The sequence below is a fragment of the Chanodichthys erythropterus genome, chromosome 10 (genome assembly GCF_024489055.1).
Source record: "Chanodichthys erythropterus isolate Z2021 chromosome 10, ASM2448905v1, whole genome shotgun sequence".
NCBI classification, from domain to species: Eukaryota; Metazoa; Chordata; class Actinopteri; order Cypriniformes; family Xenocyprididae; genus Chanodichthys; species Chanodichthys erythropterus.
Window position 1 is genome coordinate 7,031,415 of NC_090230.1, and position 26,678 is coordinate 7,058,092.

General features: G+C 38.0%; 1 protein-coding gene across 2 annotated transcripts; it reads left to right on the forward strand.

The window, feature by feature from the left end:
- The first annotated feature begins 1,018 nt into the window (after nt 1–1,018).
- Nucleotides 1,019–26,031, forward strand: slc6a6b (solute carrier family 6 member 6b). Of its 2 annotated transcripts, none has more exons than XM_067395905.1 (14): nt 1,019–1,207; nt 7,527–7,756; nt 8,564–8,698; nt 10,476–10,710; nt 13,645–13,777; nt 14,781–14,915; nt 15,600–15,703; nt 15,819–15,943; nt 18,626–18,738; nt 20,140–20,277; nt 21,020–21,122; nt 22,524–22,624; nt 24,196–24,366; nt 24,448–26,031. In XM_067395905.1, the coding sequence occupies exons 2-14, from the start codon at nt 7,528–7,530 to the stop codon at nt 24,601–24,603; spliced, it is 1,878 nt and encodes a 625-aa protein (XP_067252006.1). In that variant the 5' UTR covers nt 1,019–1,207; nt 7,527; the 3' UTR covers nt 24,604–26,031. The 2 variants fall into 2 exon arrangements, with proteins under 2 accessions (XP_067252006.1, XP_067252005.1); XM_067395904.1 differs by lacking the exon at nt 1,019–1,207 and adding an exon at nt 5,470–5,609.
- The last annotated feature ends 647 nt before the right edge of the window (nt 26,032–26,678 follow it).

Consider the following 26,678-nt stretch of genomic DNA (forward strand, 5'->3'; position numbering starts at 1 on the left):
ATGTACACAAACAATATTAAAACCACTTGGCTTAGCTGTGCACTTTAGTTAAAATGTGTCAAATTTTAGTTTTATAGTCTGTAAAACTGTACTTTGATTATTTCCTCAGTCACTTCAGAGAATGAGAAATGAATGGTTTTCAAATGGCTTTTCTTTAGGACTTAGATTGTACGTTGGACATCAAGTCTCGATCTGACGTGGCTCAGTATGAGAAACGGTTATGTCAGGGTTTTGTTTTTTATGGCTGTTGAAGTTACAGTAAATCTGCTTTGAAATGATATTTAGAGTGAAATAAAAAACAAAAAATTGATTTTATGCAAATGTCATTTAACCTTTTTATCAGACTTTTTGTGTCTTTATTAATGTCTTCTTTCAATTTTAAAATGGCTTTCTTGGTCATCATATTTGGCATCAAAAACTTTAAAAAGTTAGTAACAGTCCCAGCATCAAATAGTGAAATGTACAAACTGGCTCTTCCTGCAGCTGAATCTGACCGAAGCTTTAATGAGACTCTCTGTAGGTTTTCAGTTACCAATGGCCCACTTATTCAGACAGATGATATTAAAGTAGAGATGTTCTTGTCTGTGGTTCAGGTAAAGGCTGTCCAGCTCAAAATGCCTGAGGTGCTGTGATGGTTCCCCTTACCTATCAGTATCACTCATGTATTTGGCAGATGCAGCACACACAGCAAAAGTATACTGTACACAACTGTGCCATTGCTACTGAAGTGCTCTACCAGGAAGGAATCCCTCTGCAAGCACAATATATATATATATATATATATATATATATATATATATATATATATATATATATATATATATATATATATTATTGTGTGTGTGTGTGTGTGTGTACTATTGAAGCTAAAAAAAGTGACCCAGGAGTGCTTGCGGCCATCGACCAGTGGCGGCGCTGTTGAGCACAGACAGACGAGGAGCTGCAGCAGTGATGCGGGTTGGAGGCGCGATTTTCTGAACACAGGAAGCGGGCGCTTTAAGAAGACGCTCTGCTGCCGCAAACGGGAGGCAGGCCGGTGTTTTTCCACAACTGATGTCTAATGGTCACCCATGTTGAGAGACAAAGGTCAGAAAAAAAAGCTCATAAACTAAATGTACCACTGCCGCTGTTATTCAGCACCCAGTCGCCGCACAATACAGAAGGAACAAGACCGTTTCAAAGGAATTAAAGGACAAAAACAGTAAAGGTAACGCAATTCTCTCCTGTTTGTTTGCCGTGTTAGTTTAATACATTGATGCGAGATCACATGCGGTTTTATTTTAATTTTTGATTATTTTAGATATTTCGCGAATCCTTTTTTTTTAATCACCTTTTTTTCAAACATTACTTGAAAACGAAATCTCTTGTTTTAGTTGACAAGGTATCCAGGAAGTAGTTTAACAGTTTATTTAGAAGATTTTGTTTCACGTTGTTATTTTAAAGCTCACATTTGGAAGGTTATAATAATCCAGTCATTATTATTATATAATAATAATTATGCTTATATAATATTTTAATTCTTCCTAGGTTTTTTTTTATTGTGATTTATGACGATTTGACAGCTATTTGAACTGGTGGTCTGTAAGTAAGCAAAGACCGCTGTGATGTACTGCTGAACGCGTTTGTGTTGATGCTGTCACTTGTCATGGAGTTTCATGCACTCCCACTCCAGATAAATATAGCTGCTGACTGCATAGAGTTAAGAATAGACAGTTTAATGTCTCTCGACGAAAACCCGTATCTTGGGGGTTTTAAAACTACGGGTTTATCTGAGATATTCACCTCAACAAACATACAAACTGATTTTACGTGATAAACGAACATTTTTCGCACATAAAGATGCGATTCCAGATGCAGCCTCATCGTTGATGAACCTGTTGAATGGGTTTTCAAGAAAACACATTTTGCGAAAGTTTAATACGGATGCGCCTCTTCAGAGTTATCGGATGTTGGTTTTGTGACGCGTTTTTGGCGACGGTTCAGACAAGGACGCGTTCTTGCGTTCAAAAGCGAAACGAAATGGAACTGAAAGTAGCATGAAACTCATTTAAAAACCTTCAAAGGGGGCGTTTAGATAAAAAAAAAAAACATTCTCGCGTCCGTTTATGATGTTTGTCCATATTTTTTCCATGTAAACAACCGCCAGACATTGGGTAGGCTACTATTGAGGCGCGTCTCAGAATGTTGTCAGCGTCTCGCTTAAAGTTCCGCTTCTCTGAAAACTCAGTTCCCAGTTAAACGTAGTTAAAGCTTAGAAAAAAAACCCGTCACTGTGAACGCGTTTCTAAAAGAATAGGATTTGTTTTAACTTCACACGCCCTATAAAAACGCAATGCTAAGCAACGAGATGCTACGAAACTGCCAAATACAGTAGCTTTTCGTTTGGAGCAGCATCCTAATAGAGATGAACCGGTAGTGCAATAGAGTAAAGAGAACTCTAGCAGGCAGGTTCACCTCGTCTCGTACCCTACTTAGGGTTATGCGGCAGTCAGGCAGCTCACTAGCTGTCTAGAGCCCGGCTTAAACAAACACAATACAGGATACTGAGTTTAGGTTTCCGTGCACAAGCCAGCTTGCACACTGATAAGGGTAACGGCCACTATGCATTTGGGACAGATGCCATTTTCTTTGCTAGGACGAAAACAGTTTAGTTATTGAATGTTGTCTTGCTATATCTTGGTGTGTCATAAAAGAGGACTGCAAATATGAGCCTATATCAGATACTTTTTAATTGATGTCAGTATAAAAGTCAGACATGTTAACAAAGGCAATACTGTTTCATGACTGCCAGCAAACAGCTCTGCCCAGAATTTATTTACCACTTTAGACTTTGAACTCTTTCATCATGTTTTCTTTTCTTTTCTTTTTTGATCAGGTTATTTCTCTTTAATATAAATTTTGAGCCAAATTTCACATCTGTACAATGTAAAATTTCCAAACACCCCAATATGCACAAGAGGAAGGACATCCACTACAGCACAGATTTTAAATTTTGCACAGTTCAATGACCCCGTTTAACCCTTTTAGACATCCATTTCATCACTTTTCTTTTTTATTGACATGCAACAGTCACCGTACCCTTCATTTTCCACCCATACATATACTTCTTGGTGCCACTTTGTGGAACATACACATTTATAATGTAGTCCAGCTTCATTCTCTGTGCATTTATTTGGATGTTTTTTGGGGTTTTTTTTATTAGTGTCTTCGGCTTGCAACTTGTTGTTTTGGTCAGGTGACAAATATTCCACTTGAAGTTGTAAATACACAAGGGTAAAAGTTCTTGGTGGAAACTGGAGAGGAATGACAGGAATCTGATCTGGTCTGGCTACAGTACACTGACAAGTTTGACCAATTGACTTGATTTATGGCATAAACTTCCAGAGGATAAATTATGGCTTTCTGTTTTTGAATACAGGACAAATTAAAAGTCATTCTAACCCCATTAATGGTTATTATAATAAATAATACTTTTGAAATTAATTAAATCCTTTTTATAGTAACAAAGTCAATACATGTCTCCAAGGTCTAGTCATACTAGGACATGATAGTGCTAACAAAGAAGAGCCAATAGTGGGTAACCTTTAATTATTAAACAAGGTAATGCTTAACTCTGAATTATCTTATTTATATATCATAAACCGCATACTGACCCTGAATCAACTGGGCTTGATTTTTAGTCAAAAGTTCTTAGTAACATGTACTATAAGGAAAGTGTTTTCATTATCGGACAGGGGACCGCCGTAGGACCGCAAGGGGGTATATTAAAAATAATTATATTTTTAGGACTGTCCAATTTAACTTGTCAACATAAGATATACATTGCAACATTTAAAAAAAAAAAAGACATCATGAAATTAATCACGTTATATTTACAGCATTAATAGTACTGTATTAATAATCTTAATACAAAGTAAATATCCATATAATATTTTAATAATTTACTGTAGCTTTAGTACAGTGAGACCATAAAAACCAAATATTTCATTTAGAAAACATATCACTGTCTTTCTCACATTGTAAAATTTTATATACATGAAAATATATTGCAGCCAATATAATTTTGGAAGGCTCCTTGCAAAAAGTTCGAAAACTTCTGCTTTAGAGGACAATAGTGGGACCACTTTGTCAAGCCCTGCAGCATGATGCAGATATAAGTGTCTTGACCTCCTGTGATTCAGTTTGGTTTACTAAGACTAGGCAGTGCATTAGAGCATAATGCGTCACGTCATAGATCATGTACAAGTTCAAGGGATTCAAACTCTGCTGTCAACAACTGACTTTAATGTTCATGACTTCAGTTTCATGCATCGTTGCTACGTTGTGAGGTTTACATAAATGGCTAAGAGTGTGCTTCTAATGCTCTGGACGTTTATGTGGTAGAACGATTGCAGAAAGGGAGGAATTTAATGTGAGAGCACTCAGGAAATGTACATGGTTCTAAAACGGGACGTTACGTAATGAGCCAAAGTGCCTCGTGCCGACTCTAGACCTGAAGTCTCCCTCGATAGTTGTGACTATGGAGCTCTCCTGCCGTTCCTGCATCTCAGCTGACATGACAAAGTCGATGGCCCAACAAATTCTTGATGGCCACAGGCTACATGACCTATAGATGCGGAAGAACAAATCACTTCCAATTAGGAGCTTCTTTATATAGATTGATTGCGGATTTCGGACTGAAGCAGCTACTTCTTCCAATGAAGAAAACTTGAGATTCTTGACCAGCTCTGTGCAATTCAAATCTATTGTTTCTACTTGTAAATCAAACAGACTTAGTCAGTGTCCCAAAGTAGGCTGCCATGTGTCACAATTTTCACAGCATTCCAACATTGTGCGTTAAAAGGGCTAAAAATGCCAGCAGATCCTTTGTTCTGTTTTCTGAACAAATTGCCTGATCCAATATTCATAGAAATGGTTCTGCTAGCACAAATCACCATTGTCCCTTTATCAGGGTTGCTCTGCCAAATGAAAAAGGCTGAGGAAACAAGTCGTACAATAGTCTTTTGTTACTTGCCACATTTAGCCCTATGCAAATGCACTGGGCCTTGAGTTTGCTTCGCTACTGACTGGGATCTAAGTCAGATTTGTCAGTCAGTCAGAAATCGGGCTCTGTGTTCAAACCAGTTTACAAAAAGTGCATGATTATACTTTGAGTCATTTAACTTCATTTCAAAGTATGCTTAGCTAAGGTACTTGTCTCGAAAGGAAAAGCTATTAATGGCAGGAGGCATGACAACAGCCGGGAAACCATCAGCTGTTCAAGTGAAATGCGACAGAGGTGTGGATTGCCGTCCACATGCTCTTGTTTGGCGTGTCTGCGGCTCGGGTTGCCACAAGTGGACGCCGCACATGCAAAGATAAATAGTTTCAGGTAGAACTCTGACGCTTCTGGGGAGTGGAAATTTACCATCGAGCTGTCGCTCAGGTTATCCGCTGCTCCGAAGCTGCGACCAATCTACTGATTACTTTTAATTGTCTTAGTCTGTGGGCGGGTCGTGGTGTCACCTCGGCTTACACTGAGCCCCGGAGAGATTGGGGCCGTGCGGTCAGAGGTATGGTGTCTGCTGAGAGAACAACACAGACCAATTGGATTCAGCCATGAAGGAAATGTAAGTGAAAGGCATCATGTGAATTCAGGGAATGTTTGGGTTTGGGGATAATGAGAAGGTTGTCAAATCTGAAGAATAAAGTTAAAGATATGACTTTGTTGGTGTCTGTCATGTCGAATATTAGAAGATTTATGGATGAGAAAGGTTTTTATAACTAAATTGGTTTTTATTGTCGGTTAAATTACTACCATTCACTCATGGGGAAAATGCAGGAAAGAGCAACTTGAATCAATTCAACAAGGCTGAATTTGTGTTTTTTAATCCAGTAGTTTGCTTACTTTGTCTCTTGGCCAGTAAAGTTTGTCACCACAGTGTTTTGAGTGGAAATGGAAAGTGTCTGGAGGATTTCACTCTAGTTATGTAACCGAATGTGTTTAAGTTGTAGCAAGCTCCTAAGCCTTTGAAATACACAGATTTAACCTACCTCGAGAGGATGATCGTAATTTCTTGAGCTTTTTAGACTTTTTTTTTAGGCACTTTCAACTATTGTGTAACAGTCTTGTGTTGCCAAGTGAATGACTGTGTTGAAAAACTGAAAATATAACGGAAGCATCAGTTGAATGGCAGCAGTTTAGTGTTGTAAAAATAACCAAATTCTTTTAAAGCATTAGACCTTAAACCTCAGAAGAACAATTTAAATGAACTTAAGATGTCTAAACGTCATTACAATGTCATTGAACTGGTAGTCCTGGCATGCCGCCACACTTCAGGCTAGTTAGCGTGTTTATTCAGTCGTATGTTTAGTAAAGCAACGGAAAAGAGAATATACGCGTATTTATTGATTGTCAAACACACCATGGATCCCCCCCCCCCCTTTTCCGTCTACTTGAGAGCTGGAAAAAAGCAGGTTTGTGTTGAAGAAACTGGCCTCACAGTGGGGCTATAGTTTGTTCAAGCGTTGCCAGGCTGTAAGGGAGTCTGGAACGGGTAGGGATGTTGGAGCCGACTTTGGTATCTTACTCTCTGGGATTTATCTTAGGAGCTCCATGGCAAGTTTGGCTCATACTTTGAAACCGAAGACGCCGAGCCTGACATAATTACGCCATCCTTGAATAAAATCCTGACAGCGTAAACACTGTGTTAGTTAAAGGGACATGGGCAGGATAAACGCATACCAAATCTGCAGAACAACCGCAGTGAATGAATTGAGTCATTTTTTTATTAAATCGGCTTTAATTAATGTGCGATTGCATTTGGGTTTCCTTGCGGGCCTTAATGTATTTTGAGTAAAACTTGTATTTTATCCGTCAGATTATATGGATTGGATTGTAAAATGTGCTTTCTTAAGGGCAAAAATTTTTCTTACATTTTTCCTGTCTTGTTTTCCAGTAATATCAAGTATATATAAAAACCAATGATTTTACTTGGACAAAAGGACTGATTTTTTTGTATAAATGGGTTTTTAGTGCACCAATCATTCAAAACAAGACCATTTTGATTTCATGCTGACTCTAAACTAGTTGGTGTTAAGTGCTGATGTATTTTCCTACATGTCGTCTATGTGGTTATCTCTTGGCATCATTTTATGTTGACTACAGACACACTTCACAAACAACAACGAAATCAACGATTCTTATCAGTTTTATGACTAGGTTTATTGTACCATTGTTCGTAGTTAGGTTATTGTACCTCATATCGTGATGCAATCTAAAAAGTTGCTTGCAGTTGTATTGTACATGAAGATTTCCTGTGTTCAAACCACACAAAGGTGTCGTTACTTCCATCATGTTAACCATCACGTGATCCTCTCGTGTTAACATTTCTCACATCTGGCAAAGCATCTGTTCTAAATTAACTATTTATGTTTGCCCTAATTATAGAAAACAGTTGAAATGCGATGTGATCTTTTTGGTGTCTGAACCTTAGGCCTTTGGGGTTCAGTGAAGAGTTTTGACCCTTTGTTTTCTTCTCCTTTAGCATGGCTCAGAAGGAGAAACTCCAGTGTCTAAAGGACTTCCACAAAGACATTCTGAAACCCTCCCCAGGAAAGAGCCCTGGCACAAGGCCGGAGGATGAAGCTGAGGGAAAACACCCCCAAAGGGAAAAGTGGGCTAGCAAGCTTGACTTTCTTCTGTCAGTCGCCGGGGGCTTTGTTGGTTTAGGCAATGTTTGGCGGTTCCCGTACCTCTGCTACAAGAATGGCGGAGGTGAGAATATTTGTTGATACATTTTTGGACTTTAACCACTGATGTTGACAGTTCATGTCATTTTTTTAAAAATTCTGTCATTGTCGCCATCATGTTGTTTCAAACCCAAATGATACTCTTTCTTCTATAGCCTTCTGTATGGCTTTGAAAAACTTAGAAGACATACAGAAACTTTGTTTGAGGAACAGGCTGGAATTTAATTGTTTGCTTGTTTAAGCTCTCAAGTCTCATGTTACATCATGGGTTTTCATGTGTCTCATGACCAATCACAATGCCTTTAATATATGCAAATGAGATTTGAGAGTGAATAACAGCTTAAATTTTGGTCTGTTTTCATACAGTTAGACTACTTTTATGGTGCTTTTTTGACAGTACATTAATATCCACTTGTGTTATATGAAAAAAAGAGCAGATCAGACAGTATGAAAATTATATTGTTATATATATAAAGTAAAACATTTGAAACTTAATTTTGAGAAGCTTTAAGGCTTAATTATTAGTATGCTCTCAGTACTGCAATCATGCAAAAACTTTGGAAATCAGATACACCTTTACAGTATCTTCATAAAGAGAACCCTTAGATTTTGCCTTACATTTCCAAATGTACAACAGTCACTGGCACATAACTGTCATGACACTCACTTTCTTCACAACAACAGAAGAACAAAAAAAGAATGTGAGCAAGTGTCAAAGCCTTAGACTGTACAGGCTGAACTCCATGAGGAATAAGAGTTAAACACTAAACCAGTGGTTAATAGGATATAATAATTGACAGAATTAAGTGAGTCTTCTCTTGGCTTCCTTTAGGTGCTTTTCTCATCCCATACTTCATTTTCCTGTTCGGCGGAGGACTGCCTGTGTTCTTCCTGGAGGTGGCACTCGGTCAGTTCACCTCTGAGGGAGGAATCACCTGTTGGGAAAAACTTTGCCCCATATTTACAGGTGAGCTTCTTGATCATGTATTTTCTTTACCAGAGAATAAATAAAACTAACAGTAAAACTAAAAATAATTCTTGGAACAGGACAAAACTGTAAGCAGTTTATTTCTCAACTAAATGTAAGCAATGAATACTTCAGAAACGTATAAATTATACATTATGGTAAGGATCAAAGAGATCTTTCAACAGTATATTTAATGGCTGTCAATGGAGAATGATTCATTTTTGCTGTCAGATGGTGTAGTTATGGCATCTACCAGCAGGGGCAATTGGGGCCATGCCAACCACCCTGACCCCTTCATAAGGACACAGAGTGGGAGGTGTGTCACAGATACCACCAGCTGTATCTGAGACATACAGGTTTCATGTGGACTGTCTGATAGGAAATACATATCTCATTTAATACCAGAGCAGAAAAGACCATATGTTTACAAAAATAGCAATTAGGGTTAACCCTATCTTCCTTGCCTCTCAGAGCCACTGACAAGTATCATTTCGTTAAAAATATTAGGACTAGTAAATCTACCGACAGTGATGAATAATGCACATTTTCAAAACTTCCTGTAAAATTTGATTATTTTGTTAATTGATAAATTTCTACACTTCACAATTATTGTAACTGCATATGTATCTCTGAACATTTTTACATTTAAACTTAACCAATAAAGAATCCTGTTCATTTGAACATCAGACACATCACATGGTCTTAAGGAAAAGCTGGGCTTCCAGGTGGGACAAATTACATGACTTACAGCTCATTGTCCAAGTATATCACATACTTTTTCTAAAGCTAATAGCAATTATTATTCTCTCAAAAACTCCCATTGAGGCATGGCTGCATCCGCTAATTCTAACGGAGATATTAATGTAGACCAAAGCAGATAATGTTAACTGAAAGAACACCAGTGCTATGAAACTTGACACCTTTACTCGCTATAATATTGCCATGCACCAAGAAAGTTATGTCTACTTAGATAAACATGTAGTTGCCACATGTTGAATGAAATTGTATAGTCTTAAATCACCCACTGTTGGTGTATTTTAATGTCAGCTGTCTGTTAATTGCAGCCTGTCTTCTTACTACTCTAGGGACCAGTAGTAGTTTCATTTTCAGCCTGGCTAGTAGCAGAGACACACCAGCAGCTGACAATTAATTTATTGGCTAAGAAGGCCAGCTGCTCATGAGCAGTAGCTTGCATAATCAGACCTCTCTTCTGCTTGTGTAGTGGCTAAAGCTGAAATCTACTGATCAAAAGGGTGCTGGTTCGAGCCCCACAAAAAGCAAGTCACTATTGTACGCTTAAAAAAGAGAGTGAGAGGAATTGTCTAGCTAAATTTCCACCGAAATATCTCTTATATAACAAAGAGCATAAACATGTCTTCTGGCCATAGATTCATTACTTATTTAAACAGAGTTTACCAGTGAGCAATCATTACATGAAAACTGCTGAATTACACACATCCAGTAAATGAGGTGACAGCTTTGCTTTCCAGTCAGCCTGGCCAACATTGATTTACACAGTTCAGACTCTGAACCAATGTCTTACATCACTTTCCTCTAACTCTAGGCAAAATTATTCCATGTTTATACAGCAAGGCAAGAAGGTCTCATAGACATTTGACACTTATTTAGCCATTTTCACACTCCACTGAAGCACAACTCCTTTCATTGCTTTCATTAAGGTTATAATAACAAATCGCAAACATTTTGCACAACTACCACATGCTGAGTCAGTCGAGTGTGCCATCAGCTTAATGTCGACATTCCTTTCATTGTACAGGTATCGGCTATGCGTCCATCGTGATTGTTTCTCTGCTGAACATCTACTACATTGTGATTCTGGCCTGGGGCTTGTACTACCTGTTCCAGTGCTTTCAGCCAGAGCTCCCCTGGGCAAGCTGCAACAACAAATGGAACACAGAAAACTGCGTGGAGGATACCCTCCGCAAGAACAAGACACTCTGGGGGGCTGCAAATGCCACTAACTTCACTTCTCCCGTCACCGAGTTCTGGGAGTAAGTATTGAGTACAAATTTGTTGTGCGCTTTGAAAGCCATTCAAATCCAGAAAAGTTTTTGTGAAGATTGCCTTATTTATCCGTACAGTTGTCCTCAGTCACTCCCAAAGACTTTGGTGCTCCTTTCCCCTCTTAGTGACATCCTCAATGTAAATATATATCTTATGGAACTTGCATAATGTTTAATAAGACAGATTAGGGGTATTCAACCCAGGTACTGGAGATCCATTGTCCTGAAAAGTTTAGATTCAATCCTGCTCCGACATCCCTGGCTGTAATTTTATCCCAAAGTAATCCAACAGACTTTGGTTATCTTGTTCGGGTATAATTGACCGGGGAGTGGGTTTTTAGTAGCAGGGTTGAATATACATGTGGTAGACGATAGTGTTAAAGCTTTAACACTAGCACTACCGGAATTCCATAACTACTAGAACTGCCAATAGCGGTCATTTTGACTGTTCATACCAGACAGCAGTGAATGTCATTTTTTTCATGTTATATTTACTTCAAAGCTTCTATGGTCATGTTTAATGAAAAATGTGGGGTAATTTAAGCATACATAATATAATATGTTCGTGATATTATTGTGTAAGAGCTACTAGACCTCCCACAAAAGTGCATGCCGCAATTTGCTTTCTGCAATTTGCATCCGGCAAGCTGGAGATCAAAGTTTTTCACCGCAGTTAAAATGTTGTTTTTGAAAGTCAAAATGTCAACAAATATAAAATGAAGCAGAATATTTCGTTAGATAAAAACATATTGTGAATTTTGGAAATGATTACATCTGTCTTTATTCAATACATTTTGACTTTTGGAGTTTACAATGCTTTAGCATTATCGGAAATGTTTGGACCACACGAATCGGAAACAATTTTATGCAGCCTCTAATGAAATCTAGAATGAATAAATAGTTCTGTTATATTAGGACTCAGAACCTCAGAATCAGTGTCAGACGAACTGTCAAGAGACCAAGAGACATCGCTCTCTGCTCCTCCATCAGACTCTGCATCATCAATGTTCTCAAGCAAGGATAAAACCTCAGTGACAGTCATTTTCTTTCTTGTTGCCATTTTGACGGTAAAGCTAAGTTTTAGCTTATCAAAAGCATACAAAACTGCCAGAGAAAGGTTGCTAGGCAACAGCTACGCACATCTTTAACCGCGGGAAAAAGCGCTGAGGAGATACGCCTGCAATATGTGCGGTCAAATTGACCGCTATGGCCATTCAAGGTAGAAATACTCAGAACTCTTTTGTGTTTTGAAATTTTAATAAAATAACAATGTTAAAATAAAATTTACATTAATTTAAGAAAAGTCATGGAACTGTAGTTATATGGGTTTTATTTCAACAAAGTTATTACATTGCAAATCTTTAAAACGGTCAAAATGACTGCCTTGGTAGTTCTAGTGTTAAACAGATGGGCAACTTCGGCCCTGGACGGCCACTGTCCTGCAGAACTTAGCTCTATCCCTAATCAAACATACCTGCCTGTAATTTTCAAGCAATCCTGGAGACTTAGGTGAGATTTTTCAAGTGTGTTTGATTAGGGATGGAGCTAAAAGCAGTGCAGTGGCCCTCCAGGATCAAAGTTGTCCATCTCACCTGCAGGAGAGTCATCTTCAAACACAGTTTAGATCCAACCCTAATTAAACACACATGAAGCTTCTCAGGATTACAAGATATTTCCAGACAGGTGTGATTGAGCAGGTTAAAGCTAAACTCTGCTGGAAGGTGGCTCTCTAGGTGCTCCCTAAGGACTGGATGCCCTGATTTAGCAGAAGCTAGTGGTGGTATTATTACTTGACAGGTGTATCCAACTATTCTTCTGGAGGGCTACAATCCTGCAGAGTTTATGCTGCGCTCACGCCACCTCGAATTTACCGGAATCTTGAGATGACAACACATGACATTATATTCAGAGCTGTTCAAGCTGCTCCCAGCTTACAAGCTGTAATTACGTAATCTACGAGGACTTGAATACTTTTTATGAGCCAGAATCTCGTAGTTACAGGAATTACGATATGGCGTGAATGCACCATAAGCTCCAACCCTAATCAAACACACCTGAACCATCTAATCAAGTTGTTCAGGATTAATTGAGAATTGCAGGCAGGTGTTAAGCCCGGGATACACTGTTTGTGATCTTTCGTCTGGGACAGCCAAAAATCATGCAATCATTAAACAGTCATGGTGATTTCTGTGATCGTGGCTATGTCGTACAATGAGAGAGGTTCAAAGACGCCCGTTTTCCCAGTCTTGTGACCAAAGATAGCCTACGATAGTTTTCTGACAGTGTTGCACAGATCTACGCACAGTGTGTTTGCTGCTAGCACCTACGTCTACTGACCAGCCAATAAAAATGCGACATGAAATCAATGTGACATGGCACCAAAACTTAAAACTGCTTACCTCAAGCTCTTTTCCCTTCTTCTTTCGCCACTTCCTTTTTATTTTCAACACACATAAAATCTACAACTGCCAAAGTGTGATTCAACATTGTGTTTTGTTTACCACTAGCGCATGCTGATGAAGTTTTATTCTTCTATAGAAACTTGCATTGTAGCCTACGAGTCAACAGGTGTCATGATCGCACAGTATATGCATGTCGTACCCAAGTTTAATAGATCCATGTCACACAGTGTGATAAAGTAATGATCTTATAGGATTGCTAAAATCGTGCAGTGTATCCAGGGCTTTAGGCAGGGTTGGAACTGAAGCCTGAAGCAAGGTTGCCCTCCAGGAGCTGTTTTGCCTATATCCCTGCTCTATGATGACTTTTTGTTCTGACTGGTTCTTAAACACTTCTTCCTCTGTAGAGAACTCATCTGTCCTTTGTATATTGTATAACTTCTCTGATTATTTAAATAGTAGCTCCTTAAATACCCTCAAGGGCTTCAGAGGGTCTCACCGGCAAACATTCTTTCCACCACAGGCGAAATGTCCTCAGCATCTCTGATGGTATCGAGGATGTGGGTCATATTAAATGGGACCTGGCTCTCTGTCTGCTCGCTGTGTGGGTCATCTGTTTCTTCTGTATCTGGAAAGGTGTTAAGTCCACTGGGAAGGTGAGCTTGGTTGCATTACATGACTTTTTCAACTTCAGGCAGTTAGGACTACTCATATTAGTTTTTACAGTGTCATTGGAGTTCTGAGTAGCTAGGGAGATATGAATGCTACCTTAGTCAATGTTGTAAACATAAACATAGCAGCCATTCCCTGGTGATTAGCAGCAATGGTAACTATAGCTTAACTCCTTCCTAATAGAGACTGTAAAGTCAATCAGCAGACACCTTCTCTTGACTTGGACACACATTCCCCTTGACCATGCAGTTGTGAATCTTATCATGAATTCTGCCAAGACACTGTCACATTAGATTGCTCTATTGCAATGCTAGCATTATCTACTTTAAGAGAGATTTATTTACGCATTAAAGGATGGTTCATGCTGCCCCAACAAATGCCAAAATTTCAAGTTGGCTGATGGATTTTATGTTGGGAAACACTGATCCAGCAAAACCCAATAACCATTGGAATTTGGTATTTGTTGGGGCATTGTGAACTAGCCTTTATAGAGTCCTTTTCTTCTTCACTTGAGTTTTATTAAAGGTGACAAGTGAAAGATTCCTTTCAGTTATTCATATAAAATTATGCATTTTTTTATGAATGAGGTATTAGGCTGGAGAATTTTAAATATACTTGCAGATATTAATGTTTTGATGTACTCTATGGCATTGTGGTCATAACATAACGTTTCTAGCCAAACCAAAAATTAAATGATGTGCTGTTTTCCTCCCATCTAGTACTCACTCTCTGACCAGAAAGCATATCCACTAAAGCCATTTTGAATCTGTTAGTAAAGTTAAGCTGTAAATTGCATGTTAGCCTTGGAAATTGTTTTGACAGTATCATCTTAGAATGTTGGAAAGTATGACAAGTCTTATAAAGACCCTGTGAAAACGTTCTGCAGTATTTTTTTTTTTTTAAATAAATCACAAACAAAGCTTGTGGGTTTTTCCATACAACCATAGCATCAAATTTAACCTCAGTGTTCTTGACTTTTCTGCTTAGGTTGTGTACGTCACGGCAACATTCCCATTTGTCATGTTAATTGTTCTGCTTGTACGGGGAGTCACTCTTCCTGGGGCAGCCGAAGGCATCAAATTTTATCTGTACCCAAATGTGACTCGCCTCAGAGACCCAGAGGTAAGATCTCTTAGCTATTAACATGTCTTCTCAAGAGGCTTTATAAAATCGCTCACCCACTGAAATTTGATTCTACACTATCTGAAGTGCCTCTAACACACCTATTTGGTCTTTATGGCTATCAGCCTTGCTGAAAAGACCATCATAGCTGGTTCCTAGCATATGTTTTGGACTCTGGTCCCTATCAGGCTTCTTAACCAGCTTGACCAAAAAAGGCTACCTTGGTCAACTAGCTTCAACAGAAAGGCTAACTGTTGGTTGACCAACTTCAAAAGCTAGGTGAACAACGTGGCTATGCTAGTCCACCAGCTACCAAATTAAACTGAACCAATATAAATCAGTCAACTAAGATGAACTATTCAGCAGGAAAAGTGCTGTTTACACTTGCCGACATAATGTACACCAGAGACCCTCCGCAACTTAAAACCAGAATAAACTTCGGATATACAGTTTACAGAGAAAAACCCAAGATGTGCAAAAGAGTCGACATAAATAAAGCTCATGATGGCCTCAGTCAGAAAGCTACAAATCTAAACATGACATGCAGTTGTTGAAACAATTTATATTCGTTCTTGATGGTGTGTACAGTTCTGGAGGACCTACAAGAGGCAGAACGCATGCAAATATTTGAGTTTGGTCAATTCATGTTGTCAGTCAACTAATAGTTTGGCGTCTTATGTCTAGGTGTGGATCGATGCAGGGACACAGATTTTCTTCTCCTACGCCATCTGTCTTGGAGCCATGACATCACTGGGAAGCTACAACAAGTACAAATACAACTGCTACAGGTGGGTTTCGACGGCCCAAGGGCGGGAGGGAGGCTTAGTCCAGTGAACGGGCAAAGTGGGAACCTAGGGTACCTTTGTGTTAATTAACAAACTCCATGACATATGTGTGACATAGGGACTGTTTGCTGCTGGGAGGCCTGAACAGCGCTACCAGTTTTGTGTCTGGCTTCGCAATATTTTCCGTCCTGGGCTTCATGGCACAAGAGCAAGGGGTGGACATAGCCGATGTGGCAGAGTCAGGTACGAGGGTCAAGTAGCAGTGATGGTGGGCACTGCTGCTGCAAATAACAACATGAAAAAGTTTGGTCAACCCTGTAGTGAAAAACGACGGCAATAAGCGACGACAATAAACGATTCGGGGGCCAATAAAACTAGTTCCTGGACCTAGGACTAAAAAGAAAGCATAAAATTCGGAACCTTCACCGTCATTCAGCAGACAATAAACCAAAATGAATTAATGTAGAAGGTCTCTCGGTGGGAAGTGGAATTTGCTTGGAATCGACTATAGAACTGAATGGAGAAAACATTCTTGGAGCCACTGGGAACATTAAGTCCTAGTCCACTTATGGACTAATCAACAGTTGTGTGAAAAATCATTGATTTAGCTTTGATCGCTGTTCAGTTGGTTTCCACAGGTGACCCTAATCAAGAAGCATCTTGTGCCAAGTTCAGGATAAAGGCAATTTACAACAGGCTTGGAGAGTTTGAGTTTAAGTCCTCAAGAACTCTTTTTGCAATTTAATTAAGGTCGCCATGTCAGTTCCTATTGGTTCCTTTTTCTACCCTGGACACACCACACTACACTACATGGCCAAAACTATGTTTACACCTACGTCTAATTAATTGGTTTGGCTATTTCAGCTACACCCTTAAATTACAATCAGGTACCTGAAATGAAGCATGCAACCATGCATCTCCTTAAGAATGGTTTACTGAGTCTGGTGTGGAAGGACTTGACTGCCATGCACAAAGCCCAGACCTGAACCTCATCGAGCACCTATTGGATGTACTGGAACTTGACCTCACTGATGTCTAAATGGGAGCAAATCTCTGTTCCAACATCTACTGGAATGCCTTCCCAGAAGAGTGGAAGCTTATTATTAATGCTCATGGTTTTTTATGCTCATGGTTTTTGAAGTAAATGTTCAACAAGTGCATATGATGTGACGTGAAGGCCAAGTATGGTAACCCATACTCGGAATTTGTCCTCTGCATTTAACCCATTCAAGTTAGTGCACACACTTTAGCAGCAGTGAGTAGTGAACACACACAGCAAACTGTGGGCATACACCCCTGGAGCAGTGGGCAGCCATTTTGCTGTGGCGCCCAGGGAGCAATAGGGGGTTAGCTGCCTTGCTTAAGGGCACCTCAGTTGTGGGTATTGAGGGTGGAAGAGGGTGCTGTTCATTCACTCCCCCAACTACATTTTTCCTGCCAATATTAAGAATCAAGCCCGCAACCTTTGGGTTACAAGTCTGACTCTCTAACCATTAGGCCACGACTGCCCCTATGGGTGAGATCTGGTTCTGGTTTCTACATACTTTTGGCCATCTAGTGCATTTCTCGAAATTGTTCTTTATTTTTCATGCTGTTTTAAGATGTCCTGTGGTTCAGATTTATTTTCAGTAAGTCTCATGGTGAGAGAGATCAGTTGATATATAGATTGCTTTCAAGTTCAAGGCTTTCCAAATGTCTAGTCCTCTGCACTGTTCCTTCTTTGGCCCTCCTCTGTGGAGACATTGGTCTAAGTATGTCTGGCTCAAGCGAGGTGCACAAAACATACATCTTTATCAATTTGTTTACATGCAAACCCAAACTTTACTTGAACTTCCGTGCATATCAGCACAATTACGGTTGTTTGAAGCCACAGGATCCTTATCAGGGAGTCTTTCAGGATGATTTGGTTGAATACATTTCTAAACATTACAAATGCCAAGAAGCTAAAAGGAGCTTTTTGCAGAAAAGAAGTCAATTTTGGGGAAGGTCAGTCTCGGACACATCAACCTGACTCTGCAGAAAGTGCATTTTATTATACTTTGACATTGATGCTCTGTATCATTGTTTTAATTTGTTCTTTGGTTTTACTATATATGCGTTGTGCTTGTTCTTGTATTTAACCTCTATTGAACAGATTGAATTCTACATTTGATGTTGCAGTAATGTTAGCAAGTAAAGATGTTTGTTTTGGGGATGTGCCAAAAGTTGAATTCTGAATTCGGAAAATAAATAACGGATTCTACTTAACGGACATGGTGAAGGAAATTGGCGATCATGAATATGCTGTTTATAGGGAGCACCGTACTGATGACACATTTTATTAGATGTTTGTCAATGACGCTCAGGATCTGTTGCACACCAAATCCTCCTCCACTGTCCTGTCAGTCATCTCTCCTTACTATCTTCACGTGATAAGTGAAATATGATGTACTTTAATGTAACCGACTACCACAGCAAGCCTAACCATGTCCGTTTAGGGGCTTGGTATAATGCGCTATTCATTTCCTGTGCCTTTTCTAATTCGAAATTCGGCTTGGGCCACATCCCTAGTTTGTATGTTGGCTCGAATCTCTGAAGTTGTTCTATGTGGTGTTGAATATGTAACCTGTAGTGTTATACAGGGGAAATACCACATTGCTGATCAAACCTTTTCTAGATTTGGAAACAGCTGAATTTAACATCAAGATGCTAATTTTGCCAGAAGGTGCAATGAAACTGGACTTACAATGAACCACTGGCAGTAATTTTGCCTGGCTTGATCGCTTTGTCCTGTAGATACTCGCTCCTTTTTTCTTTCATGTCTCCATTTGGTCTGTGCCAACGACGAAACGCACCGCAACGGCATAGATCAAAGTGTGCAAATTGCTAGCCTTGCTAATTGTGTTCTCTCCACTCCCCCACCTCCCTCTGTTCTCTTCCCAATAGGTCCTGGATTGGCCTTCATTGCTTACCCTAAAGCTGTGTCTATGATGCCACTGCCTACGTTTTGGGCCATTCTTTTCTTCATCATGCTTCTGCTGTTGGGCCTCGACAGTCAGGTGAGGATCAAATGAATAAAATGGTATGCTACACAACTTGAATACCACTAGTTTACAGGGTGGCAATGACAGCCAGACACTGATGTTCATCCCAGTCTGTGAACCTTTTAGAACACATTTTTGGAATGGCTGACTGCTAATTTCATAGCTAACATTTAAAGTATTAGATTTTCATACTTTTAAAAGAATTAAAAAGCTCTCTCCAACAACAGCTCAGTATAGTAATTTAAGTCCTAGTACCCAAGAAAACATTTGAGTACAATATGCAGGGGATGCTTTTAATAAAACGTAAATTCGTCCCCTGCACATGGCCAAGTGTGTTCACATTTTATTCTTATCCAAAATGAGGCGATGTGAGCATTATGGAACACTAAACACTCTTCTGCAAAGCTTAAGGGCACCCTCACACAGAAAGTCCAATATGGACTCATAGAAGTGATAACTTACCACATTCCAGGAAATCCCTTATATGGACAAAAGCATCTAGCTGTCACTGTATCACTGTAGCTGAATAAAAAGTTTTCACTGATGAAACATGAAGACAAACACATGATTGGGACAATATGGTTTGTGATTTATTTTTTTTATTTTTTTTTTCCAAGCCATCTCGGGGTATTTTAATAATGATAAAGTATATGCACACGTTTATCCTCATTAACTTTGAGCATCATTAAGACTTAACCCTCACACCTATTTCTTTATCATTTACTTATTATATTTGTACCGCACTGAAACCCATCCAAAACCTACCCTTACGCCTGAAACTCACTCAAAACCTACACTTGCGCTTAAAAACCCTTTTAATCCGAAACCTACAGTGTTGGGGGAGCTACTCTGAAACTGTAGTTTGACAAGCTACAAGCTACTCAACTTTGTTGGCAGCTTATTGGCCATACAGCAGTTGGAGTCCAGTACTATCATATTTCTTGGTCCTAGTGAAATTAAACACTCTGCTAAATCAGTGCCCATCCACATCCAGGGAGTCCACTAAATCAGGGTGTGGTGTTTGGACTGTTAAAATAAATATGCTTATCTAAAATAATATTCATGCAGCTGTGCTGGATGACATTGAAAGGGGTTACTATGTACAGTACTACTTAAACTAATAGATATATTCCATTACAGTATTTCACAACTTTTATAGATCACTAAAGCTGAAGCTCAAGTGTCTATTGAAACAGGAAGATGGGGGGAAAAACTAAATTTTTAAAATTAAAATTAATCTTTAATTTTAAGATTTAAAATTAAATCTTTAATTTTTAATAGTGCACAACCATCAACTCTAATAGTCAAGAACTAAAAGCCACAAACTTGGTGGGTTTATGATTACAAAACCTTTTCAGCTTGAGTCTGCACACTACAAACCTGTTTGTGCTAACAATGTTTCGTTTCTTTTCCCAGTTTGTCGAAGTGGAAGGGCAGATCACATCCCTAGTGGATCTGTATCCATCCTTCCTACGGAAGGGTTATCGGCGTGAAATCTTCATAGCTATAGTCTGTTTTGTGAGCTACCTGTTGGGACTTACCATGGTCACCGAGGTAAGTACAACAGTCCTTTTTTACACATTTATGAAGCATTTCCCTTCCAAATCCATACTAATTCTAGTCTTTACCACTTTGCCAACATATTGGACCAGCTGGTTTCTCCTGGCTAAATAAAGAGTGTATCAAATGCAGCTTAGTTGAATGGTCAGGCACCATATGTTTTCCTTTCAGGATTTTAGTGACATTGTCATTTGATAGTATGTGGCCCTCAACCAAACCCTCAGTTCGTGTTCTCAAGAAGAACGCCACACTCATGCCAGATCTACTGCCTAAGCTCTCTCCCATAAGGAAGAGTCTTCTACTCCGAGCAGTTGCCTTATCACTCCCACTTCCATGTCTTTTTATGGACGTCCTGACCTGCTTTGAGCAGTGAGAATTCCATAGAGGAGTGTCACTGCTATACTAGGAGATCCGGCCTGGTCTGACAATACACATCTAAGATTCCTCTGGCCCCCTTCAAATCTCGGCCCCTGATTGCTGAGCCCCCAGAACAGCGATAAACTGGAAATGATATTCTGTGGCTTGAGCCACACAGCGTCCCATTTTTTTTCCATGACATAATGTCTTATGTCACCCCTGAATGCATTGTGCAACAAATGTTTTTGTTACCAAAAGAAAACTAGTCAAGTGTTTAGCCAACCCCTGGTATTACAGTCCTCTATTGTGTCAGCTTTGCAATTACAGCATGTATTAGAACCTGCTTACTTTTTCAATAGTTTCTGTGTCTGTTTTTCAGGGTGGCATGTATGTGTTTCAACTCTTTGACTACTATGCAGCCAGTGGCGTGTGCCTTTTATGGGTTGCATTCTTTGAATGTATTGCTGTAGCCTGGGTTTATGGTGAGTACAAGTGAACAGAACATGTAACAGTCATAATGGTGTACTGTAGCAGGCACTTCCCATGATTGGTACAAATTTAGTGTGCCATTACTTTAAAATCATAAATCCTGTTACTGTTGTTTTCAACAGTAAAAATGCAAGGTTTGGTTGTATCCCACATTTTGTGTTCAGTCCTGTTACTGCATGATTTTCCCCCCTATAACAAATAATAATTCTTAAAATTGTGATACCTAAGAAGAAAAAGTCATTTGGACCTTTATACAGCATGATCTCATGCCACTTTCTCACTTTTTACACAAATTGAGTGTTGACTTAATTCATTAAATTCAGCCATTCAACCCTGTTACTAAAGTTATTGTAAGAAAAAAAAAAAGTTCAAACATATCTGAGTTTATAACTACAAATCAACATTTGACCTAGCTTGCCCCTTCTTAGTAACTTAAGCTAAATCTGCAACCCTGTTCCCACATGATTTCACCCCTATTATAAATAATCTTTAGAATTGTTATACTCTTATATAATGTTTATAATTAAGTAAAAACCATTTGAACCTTGTCTACAACATGGTCTCATACTGTTTTCTCAGTTTTTAAACAAATTGAATGTTCACTTTTTTTTTAAGCTATTCAAACCTGTTACAAAGTTATTTAAGATCAAACAAATATGTATGCTTTTTTATATTAGAAATACGAGTTTATCAAGAAATACAAATCAATATTTGACCCCTAACTAGCTCACCACTGCTGAATAATTTAGGTTAAATATGCAACATTGGTACTGCATGATTTTCCCTCATTACAAATAATAATCTTTAAAATTATTATACCATAGAATTAAAACTCATTTGGAACCTCCAGTTACTCAGTTTAACGAATTGAATCTCCCTCTTCTCTTCTCTCTGAATCTTTGTGACAGACTATGAATCAATTAGAGCAAATGATTTAGTGCCCAAATCAGGGTTTTTGCCGTACAGTTTAACCTAGTTCTGAGAGTGTACATAACGTCTTTTGTTCCCTGCTGTCATGACCTTGATTTCAAAATCTAAATGTGTCATGAATATGCCGGTATATGCCAACTTCCCTTGATAACAGAGCTGCTGCTGAGGTGGATTAAACCCTGCATGCAGGTAGATTTAGGTTAAATTACTGATATTATTTACTATGCAGGATTTTCCTGATAACATGCTGTACTGTTTGCACAATAGACTAAAGAACTAGAGCGCAACATTTTTTTAAATTGTTGTTTTCCCAGCCAACCCCAAACAAGACAACAGTTTGAAAAGCTACTAATGTAATTCCCATCTTAAACAATGCAGTATGTTTGTTCCAGTCTATGTACACTGTTGGATCATGTGTTAATGCTTTTGAATTTCGTACCTGAACACACTCCTTCTCTTCAAAGGTGCTGATAATTTCTATGATGCGATTGAGGAGATGATTGGTTACAGACCAAATCCCTGGATGAAGTGGAGTTGGACTGTAGTCACACCTTTTCTGTGTGTGGTAAGTTCTTTATAGAGAAAGATCCCTTAAAACAGGCTAATAGATGTGTTGTGTTAATAAAAAACAGTGAGAAATGCACCTCCACAGATGATCTTAGGCCCCCTACACAGTATGTTTCCTAAAATGATACATTGAAAGAACCTATGAAAGGGTATTTTACACAGTTGAATTTGAGATTGTGTGCTTTTCTACCCTCCCCCCTATGGCTACACATGCAAATACCGCTTTTCCGCTTTGGATTTGCTGCAAAAATCCGGCTCCCATCTCACTGTAACAGAGCTCCAGATGGGGTGACCATCTGCCTGGCCAACAGAATGAATGGAAGGAGCTAAGGACAAGTGCAGGATTAGTTTCCATGAGATCATGAATGTTTTTCTGTGAACATTATAGGACTATAAGGAAAAAAGAAATCCATTCCTTATGTACAGCCATAAAGCTTTTAAAGACTGAGGAAACTTTTTATCTTCCTTTATTAGATTGCTCTTTTGCGGTGTATTAACCTGTTTAGTCATTTTGGAAACTTGGTGGACTCTTGCATGATCGGAGATATTATTAATTTGAATCTGACAAAGAAAAACCTAGGCCATAATATATATATAAAAAAACAACAATTATACACACACACACACACACACACACTACAAAGATCAATTGAGCATATTTTAGGACCTATTATTTATTATATTATTAAATTGCAAATTAATGTAAATTTTTACTAAATAAATCTGTTTTTATTATAATTATGTATCATTATTAAACAAAAATAGCAAAATAGCCATAAATAGTATGTATTATTGATTAAATTATAAAAATCTAAAGTAAAATTATAAACAATTTTATTTTATTTAATATTATTAATACATAGCAAATAAATAACTATAGTCATATTATTTTATATTATAGTATTATATTATAGCAATTTTTAAATATAATAAATGGCAAAAGTACATATTGATTAAAATAAATTTATATCAATGATATATACTATGTTATTTTACATGTAATAGTATTTATTATTGATAATAATAAATAGCAAATAAAATATTTATTTTATATATTATTAAATAAATAGCAAAAGTATGTATCGATTCAATTATCTGAATTAAAATAATTATAATAAACATTTAAATGTTTATTATAAATATTTTATTTTTTTATTAATTTAATCAATATATACTTTTGCTATTTAATAATACATAGCAAATAAAATAATGTTCATAATATATTTAATTTTAATACTTTTTAATAATATTTTATGTATTATTAAATAAATAGCAAAACTTGTATGTATTGATTAAATAAATTAAAATAATTGTAATAAACAATGCTATTGTTTATTTCAATTGCTAAATAACATTTACCATAATTATTTTAATCATAAATAATATTTTTTTTATTATTAGTTTTCAATGTTTGTTTACAATTTTCACAAGATTCTCCTCTTAAAAGCTTTACGTGAATTTGAATTAGTTTGTGATCTATTGCATAACTCAGTAATGGGAGATGGTACTTGCGTATTGAATGTTGGATTGAGTGTGCTGTGGTGACCCCTGCTTTGTCTTCTGCTGCAGGGATGTTTTGTCTTCTCATTGGTCAAGTATACCCCCTTGAGATACAACAAAGTCTACGAGTACCCAGATTGGTCCATTGGAGTCGGCTGGACCCTCGCCCTCGCGTCCATGATCTGCATACCTATGGTGGTTGTGATCAAAATCATTCAATCAGATGGACCCCTCATCGAGGTGAGTCAGTCGCACTAACGACAAACATCACATTTTTCATCAACGGACAGGCCAATAACGTCACTTTACGTGTCCCTCCAGAGGATCAAAGCCGTGGCGGCACCCGTGAGGGGAGGGGCCAGTTCTTGCCCCCAAGAGTACCTGCCTAAGAGCAACGAGCTGGCGCAGCCCCTGGATCCCAACTGGAACGGAGGCTTGATGAAGCCCACCCACACCATCGTAGAAACTATGATGTGAACGCTCTCTGTGAGAGGATTCAAATGACCTGCTTTTCCATTATATATATGTGATTCTATATACATATATTAAAATATACTCTGTAACTTTTGACATAGTCGTAGGACCAGGTTTACATTGCTACGCATCTGCACTAGGAGTCCTTGTTTTGTTTTTGTTTTTTTTCTACAGAGGAAGTTACATTTTTCTGTCTGTATTTTTAATATTTTTATCATAATACTATTATATTACTATTATTGTCGCTGTTATTAGACAGAGAACAGATCGCAACCAGCAGTATCATGAACGTAGAACCATGCCCGTTCTATTTTTGTAATTTTTATCTTGTACATATTGAAATCAAACTGAGCTGTGCTTATTTTTAGACAAGAATCATGGGGGGGATACAATATATGAAAAATACAAAGGGCTCCGTAAACATGATTCGTGAAAAGTGACGTTGGTGTACAAAGATCTAAAAAAGCCACAACCCTCACCCTCGCCCACAGAGAATAGTCGTCTTTTTAGGGATAATGGTCCTGGGGTGTGCTTCCCGTACAACAACGTAACTACTAGTATTATGCATTGTTGAAGAAATCAACTAGCCAGTCATGATTGTTTTAGTCACGAAATTTGTCGTTCAACCATGTTGGTTAATGATGTCACGCATATGGAGTAATAACTTCTTTTAATGAATTTTGAAAGATTTTTTATTGCTATAAATTACAGAAATAGCATCTGAGGACTAATTCTCATTTTCTCAGTTATTTAGCTTTAGAATGTAAGAGCGATTGAATCTTGAATTAGAGCACGTACGCACATGCACACTCTTCAAAAACGCACTCTTTTGACAACCTAAAAGATGTTAATGACATTTATATATTCGAAATAAAAGATATAGATTTTAATGAATGTCAGCATGCTTAATATGCTCAAGATAAGGATTTATTAAGTCCACAAGTCATACAAACAAGAAACTCTGTTCAATTCACACAACTTTGCGGTGTTTTTGCGAATGTTCATTGGAACTATGGTTTCAAGAATCACCAACTCATTGAACATGCTGATAACGACAGAACTTGCAACCATAGTTGGCTAACGATGCTTTTGGGAAACGCACCCCTGGATAGTAGTAGCATTAAGTGTGTCCCAACAAACTGTTTAGACTTGAGAATGTGCTGTCCGGAAGACAGCCCTGATTGTTTTCAATGCACTAGGACACTACATTCTCCACATTGGTGCACCCTTTTAAAAGGACAGTTTGCGCATAAAATGAAAATTCACTCATCGTTGACACCCTCATTTCATCCCAAATCTGAATGACTATCATTTTTCTGGGGAACACAAAAGAAGGATGTTTCAGCTGTTCTCCATATAATGAAAGTCAATGAGATCCAAAACACTGACTTTCATTGTATGGAAAAAAACAAAAAAAAAAAAGAACAAAAACACTGAAAAACTTTTCAAAATACCTTATTGTATATTCTGTAGAAGAAAGTACGTCGTACAGATTTGGAATGACAAGAGTGTTAACGATAATTTTCATTTTATGCTTAAACTGTCCCTTTAAGTCTAGCTGTTTTGTAAGTGTTTTTTTCTGATGTCACAAGTTGTACTTCGGAAATACGCATCACACTAATTCTTTAACAGTATCTCTTCCCTCTTTTAAAGATGTGTTCACATTGAGCGATGCGGTAGCAAATACAAGAACATGGGCGTCCAATCTATTTGTGCAATTTACGGAAAAACAAACAAACATTATTTTTTTTTAAAGATTTTGCACTTTTTTTTTTGCAGTATATCAATACGGAGTCCTGCACATGACATGCAGGAAAAAATATGGATATGGTGGCGATTAATTAATTTGTTCCCACACCTTACTAATACATCGGCACATTTTACTTATTATATCATGAGCTTAAAACGAGGGAACGAATGATTCGCTCTCTTGTTTTACTAAATTGTGGTCACACTGTAATGATTCGTTCCCTTGTTTTAGTTAAATCAAAACAACGGAACAAATTAATTCAACGTGGCCACAGTTTAGTAAAACGAGGAACTGAATTAAGTTGTGGGAATGAATTCTTAATTTGTGG

Bases quoted from the DNA above. Each gene is read 5' to 3' on its own strand.
- slc6a6b (XM_067395904.1), top strand. The intron at 15,704-15,818 runs GTGGGTTTCGAC...TGTGTGACATAG, and splicing joins TACAAATACAACTGCTACAG to GGACTGTTTGCTGCTGGGAG. The intron at 15,944-18,625 runs GTACGAGGGTCA...TCTTCCCAATAG, and splicing joins AGCCGATGTGGCAGAGTCAG to GTCCTGGATTGGCCTTCATT.